The sequence below is a fragment of the Blastomyces gilchristii genome, assembly GCF_000003855.2.
Source record: "Blastomyces gilchristii SLH14081 genomic scaffold supercont1.51, whole genome shotgun sequence".
NCBI lineage: Eukaryota > Fungi > Ascomycota > Eurotiomycetes > Onygenales > Ajellomycetaceae > Blastomyces > Blastomyces gilchristii.
In genome coordinates, this window is record NW_003101632.1 from 105206 (window position 1) to 111229 (window position 6024).

General features: G+C 27.3%; 2 protein-coding genes across 2 annotated transcripts; one reads left to right on the plus strand and one right to left on the minus strand.

Moving 5' to 3' along the window:
- Positions 1-1909: 1909 nt before the first annotated feature.
- BDBG_18064 (uncharacterized protein) lies at positions 1910-2062 on the minus strand (the record flags this gene model as incomplete). The annotated part of the gene is made up of 1 exon (XM_031725651.1): positions 1910-2062. A coding segment is annotated over one exon (153 nt), but the record flags the coding sequence as incomplete, so codon positions are not given.
- A 1365-nt stretch (positions 2063-3427) lies between these two features.
- BDBG_18065 (uncharacterized protein) lies at positions 3428-3625 on the plus strand (the record flags this gene model as incomplete). Its single annotated transcript, XM_031725652.1, has 1 exon — positions 3428-3625. A coding segment is annotated over one exon (198 nt), but the record flags the coding sequence as incomplete, so codon positions are not given.
- Between the last annotated feature and the right edge of the window lie 2399 nt (positions 3626-6024).

Consider the following 6024-nt stretch of genomic DNA (forward strand, 5'->3'; position numbering starts at 1 on the left):
TTTCGCAGATTTTGAGACAGCAGGTTTAGAGATAGCAGATTCAGCTACTTAAGCATATGTTTTCTTCTGATTCAAAGAAGAAGAAGAAGTAGAAAAAAAGAAAGAAGAAGAGCAAGATAAAGAGTCAGTGATTATACTAGAAATTTTCAATGTTTTTTGAACTGTGTTTGAGATTCTAAGTTTGAACTTGATCATCTTCTGTAGTTATCTAGTCTAAGTATGAGGAATTAACAGAACTTCTTTATTCATCTCACTCAGATACTGCTTTTCAAGAATCTTGCTTGCTTTTTCAAGTTTCTGTATTTCAAGAACTTGTTATTTCTCTATTTCTTCTTTCTTTCTTCTCTTCAGAATTTCAATCTTAGAAATAGTATTTGAGAAAGCATCTTTTTCCACATCAACTGAGTGTATTTTCAAACTCATTGTTTTCACTTAATGAAAAGTTGATCAGACTGTTTCAATTGAGATATTTCTAAGTCTGTTTTTAATTGAAAAGTTGATCAGACTGTTTTAAAAGAAGAATAAAAGACTTTTATATATAAAACACCTGATTTTTTTCACACTAGTTCAGTAACTAGGTTAGATTTTTGAAGAGAATCTAATAAACTAAAATTAATTTTTAAGATAAATCAATAAAATCATTATAATCTCTTTCTTGAGATACAGTGAGGAAAAGTATAATATTAATTAATAATAAATCAGATAATATAACAGTTTTTGAGAGAAAAACTGATAAAAAATAAATCAATTTTTTACAGAGAAATTGATTAAAACTATTTAACTTTATTTTAAATCATTCAATTCTTCTCACACAACAAGTGTGCAACTCAAATCAGTTAATAAAGAGTGTAAAAAAGAATTAAGTATTAATGAAAGCTCTTCAGTTACTGAAAAAGTAATTCTTACTTAAAAGAATATAAAATTATGACAGAAAACAGCTCTGTTTTTAATTCTTTGTGAGAATATTGTATAAAACTCATAGAAAAATATCTTACTTTTTCAAGAGAAGTAAAAAACTATTTCTAAGATCTTTTTTTTTTTGCATTAACTGCTGCAGAAGAATGAGATAGAAACTGCTAAGATATACACTACTATATACTCTCTATCAAGACTTTCTCTCTTCAGAGTCTTGATATTATAGAGAATATAAGTCTGTTTCTATATAATAATATAAATATTATCAGTGAGATGTAGAGGAACTGATTATTTATATCTCAAAATAGAAGACTTTATCAATGATTATATCAATATAGAGTTAATTCTCAAATTTAATAGAAATCTAGTGTTGCTGTTCTCAATCTCTTGCAGAATCTATTGAATATTAAGATATTAAAACTAGATTTAATATATCTCACTGTGCAGGGATCAAAGGCTCAGTCAGATCTTGAGATATACTGATTTTATAGTTGTTGATATGCTGTTGACTCATTGTCTGCTGATTATGTATTGAATGCTGTTGCTGAGGTATCTTTTTGTATTATTCTGCTGAGAATGGGCCAGATTGAGAGGGATAGTACAAGGGTGAGACTTGGTGTTGAAGTCTAGATACACTGACAACAGATCATGAAGATTGCACTTCAGAAGTGTTCATTGGTTATGTGCTTGATATTATCACTGAGGTATCTTTTTGTATTTTTCTGCCGGGGATGGGCCAGATTGGGAAGGGCGGTACGAGGGTGGGACTTGGCGTTGATGTTTTGGAACATCAAAGGTGGACAGGGTTTTCGCAGAGATCACTTCTCAGATATCTCCACAATTACAGATTGAGGATCTTCCAAAATCAAGAAGATTGGTGCATATGACTATGTCTCTTCACCTTACAATTTGTATGGCACTTTGGCCCGGGGTTGTGGTGTGATAGGGGTGAATGGGGGATAATCCCACACGGGAGTTTCAAACAACATCTAGTTCACGTTTGGCTGGATATCTCCACCACCACACGGGGTATGCGGTCGGCGATGGGGTCCAAATGCTCGTATGATCGAGGGCTTTTCGATGGATCTATTGGCGGGTTCTTATTCGAAAAGTCGAGCGAGTTCGTGGTGGGGCGGTTGTTGATATTCTGTGAGTCTTTGATTCCTGCATAGTGAGATATATTAAATCTAGTTTTAATATCTTAATATTCAATAGATTCTGTAAGAGATTGAGAACAGCAATACTAGATTTCTATTGAATTTAAGAATTAACTCTATATTAATATAATTATTGATAAAGTCTTCTATTTTGAGATATAAATAACTAGTTTCTCTATATCTCACTGATAATATTTACATTATTATATAGAAACAAGCTTATATTCTCTATAATATTAAGACTCTGAAGAGAGAAAGTCTTGATAAAGAGTATATAGTAGTATATATCTTAGCAGTTTCTATCTCATTCTTCTGTAGCAGTTAATGTAAAAAAAAAAGATTTTAAAAATAGTTTTTTACTTCTCTTGAAAAAGTAAGATATTTTTCTCTGAGTTTTATACAATATTCTTATAAAGAATTAAAAACAGAGTTATTATCTATCATAATTTCATATTCTTTTAAGTAAGAATTACTTTTTCAGTGACTGAAGAGCTTTCATTAATACTTAATTCTTTTTTACACTCTTTATTAACTGATTTGAGTTGCACACTTGTTATATGAGAAGAATTGAATAATTTAGAATAAAATTAAATAGTTTTAATCAATTTCTCTGTAAAAAATTGATTTATTTTTTATCAGTTTTTCTCTTAAAAACTGTTATATTATCTGATTTATTATTAATTGATATCATACTTTTTCTCACTGTATCTTAAGAAAGAGATTGTAAAGATTTTATTGATTTATCTTAAAAATTAATTTTAGTTTATTAGATTCTCTTTAAAAATCTAATCTAGTTACTGAACTAGTGTGAAAAAAATCAGATATTTTATATATAAAAGTCTGTTATTCTTCTTTTAAAACAGTCTGATCAACTTTTCAATTGAAAACAGACTTAGAAATCTCTTAATTAAAACAGTCTGATCAACTTTTCAATTCAAAAGAGTTTAATAAATATCTTAATTGAATTAGTCTGACTAACTTTTCATTGAGTAAGAATAATGAGTTCAAAAGTACACTCAGTTGATGTGAAAAAGAATGCTTTCTTAAATACTATTTCTGAGATTGAAATTCTGAAGAGAAGAAAGAAAGAAGAAAAAGAGAAATAACAAGTTTTTAAAATACAGAAACTTGAAAAAGTAAGTAAAATTCTTGAAAAACAGTATCTGAGTGAGATAAATGAAGAAGTTCTGTTAATTCTTCATACTCAGGCTAGATAACTACAGAAAGTGATTAAGTTCAAACTTGAAATTTTAAATACAGTTTTAAAAACTTTGAAAATTTCTAATACAATTACTAACTCTTCAGTTTACTCTTCTTTCTTTTCTACTTCTTCTTCTTCTTCTTCTTTAAATCAGAAGAAAACATATGCTCAAGCAGCTGAATCTGCTGTCTCTAAACCTACTGTCTCTAAATCTGTCATCTCAAAACCTGCTCAAAATTCTGAGAAAACTGAGAAGAATACTGCTCATACTTCTAGTGATAGAAGAGTGAAGAAAAAAATGCAAAAAGAGAAAAATCTTCAAATCTTCAGAAATAGAACACTTATTCTCAAAGTCTCAAATCAGAATATATTGCAGAGAAATAAGCTAAACTCAAACCTTATTTTCAGAATTAGAAATGAAATTAATCAGCAGTTCTTTTCTCAGTTAATAACTGATATTGAAGTTTAAAAACCAGTTATAGCTTCAATTGAGTCATTCTTCTTTGAAAACTCTATCATTCTGATCACAATGTCTGAATTCAGTGCAGAATTCCTTATTCAGAATAAGAATCTCTAAAAATCAGCAGTAGAATCTCAGTTAAACATAATAATTCTATCTAAAAGAGATGAAAAGTGAGATAAATTCATTCTTTATAATATTTCAATTGAAATCTTTGACTGTGAGAAAGAAATACTACTTCTTAAAAATAAATTGAAAGAATACAATTCTATTCAACTAAGAAAAGAGTCTGTATGACTTAATTTAATTAAGTTCAGATAGAGTAGAAGAAATGTCTCTGTTCTAGTATATATAAAGACACTTGAATAATCAAGAATATCTGAAGTAAGAGTAGCAGATTTGAAAATGAGAGTTTATGAATACAAAGACTCAAGAATGAATCTCAAAGCTTAAACACAGTGTTCAAACTGTCAAAGATATAAACACTTTACAATCTCTCATTTCAGAGACTTAAAATATGCATTCTATACTAGAGATTACAAAACTAGTGAGCATAAATATGAAACATGCTTAAAAAGAGATGAAATATGTTAATATACTCTACTTAAGTGCTTCAATTGTAAAGAAAAACATGCATCTAACTCAAAAGAATGTGTATTTACTTCAAGAACTCAGAAGAACTGAAGAAAAGATGAAGCTTAAAGTGAATCTAAAACTGAAGAGAAAAGTCAAGCTAGTAAATCTATAACTGTAAGCTTAAAAAGAAGAAATTCTAACTATTTAGATCTTCAAACTTCAATTCTTTAGCTAAGTGTAAATAGAATTTGAATTCTCAAACTTCTGTTAAGATTAGAGAATTGAGAAATGACTCTGATAATAAACTAGATATAATATAAGCAGTTGAGATTTCTACTTTTCAAAATAGTTATAATCTACTATCTGATGATAGAGATTAGATTCTACTCTATCTCTACTCTCTCTTAGTATGAATATACAACAAAAATAATAAAAAAAGTTTAAAAACTCTTTAAAAATCACATTTATTCAAAATAATGTGAATAGAAACTCAAATTATATTTATTCTTATCTTTAGATTGTATTTGAATAAAAAGTTGACTTTATACTTCTTCAAGAATCAAACTTTGATACTGAGTAAAAGTATATTATTTCTTATTCAAGCTATTACTACTTTCTTTCTGAAAAATCTGAGATAAAATCAAGAGTAGTGATCTATGAGAGAAAAAGATCAAGATATTAATTTAATTTAAGATTTGATATCATATCTGACTCTGATATTCTAGTGAGTGATATTATAGATAAAGAGAATGAGTTTGATACTATTCAACTTATAAATATCTATAATGAAAAGTTATTGAAAGAAAACAATAATATCTGAATAATTAATAGAGAATTTTTAAATATAACTATCTTAAAAAACTCTATAATAGTAGAAGACTTCAATGCACATTATCTCTAATAGAACTCAGAGTGCACAAGAGTAGTAAGAGCAGATAAACTGATTGAATAAACTTTTAAATATTCAATAGATTTAGTTAACAAGTCTGATCAATAAACATTCTTTAGAAAAGATATAAAACAGAAATCTATTATAGATCTAACTTTCATATCACAAAATCTAATTAAAAAAAGACTTATAAACTAATTTATTGATTCAAATGAAATCTCAGAATCAGATCATGAGATCATTCAATTTAATATTAAACTGAGTAAAAAATAAAGAAGTGAAAATTCTCTTCTCTTTAATCAGTATAACTTTGAAAAAGCTGATTGAAAAGTAGTTGAAGAAAGAGTAAAACAGCTGAAATCTGAAAGACAGAGTAAGCTCTATTGAAATCAAAGTCAAGATATCTCAAATGAAATACTTAAGAATAGAGTAAAGCTGATTATATCTATTCTTCTAACAAGTATTAAAAAAAATATTTCAAAGAAAAAGTCTTCTGAGTATTTCAAATCTTAATAAAATAAGAATATCACTTCTAAAAGAAAGTAATTAGTCACTGCTAAGAGAGATTGAAAGAATAACTTAATATCTGATGAAAAGTTCAAAGCTATTTGAAATGAATATTTTTCAGATATTAAAAAAGCTAAAACAGATTACTGAAACAAATTTCTTAAAGAAGTATAAGAAAAAGAAGTTTTTAAAGTCTTTAACTATACTAAAACAAGAAGTGTAGTAAAGCTTTCAATCTTAGAATATAAATTTCAGAATAAATTGTATACAGTAAACTCTTTTGAGAAAAAATATCAAGCTTTTATAAGAATTCTCTTTC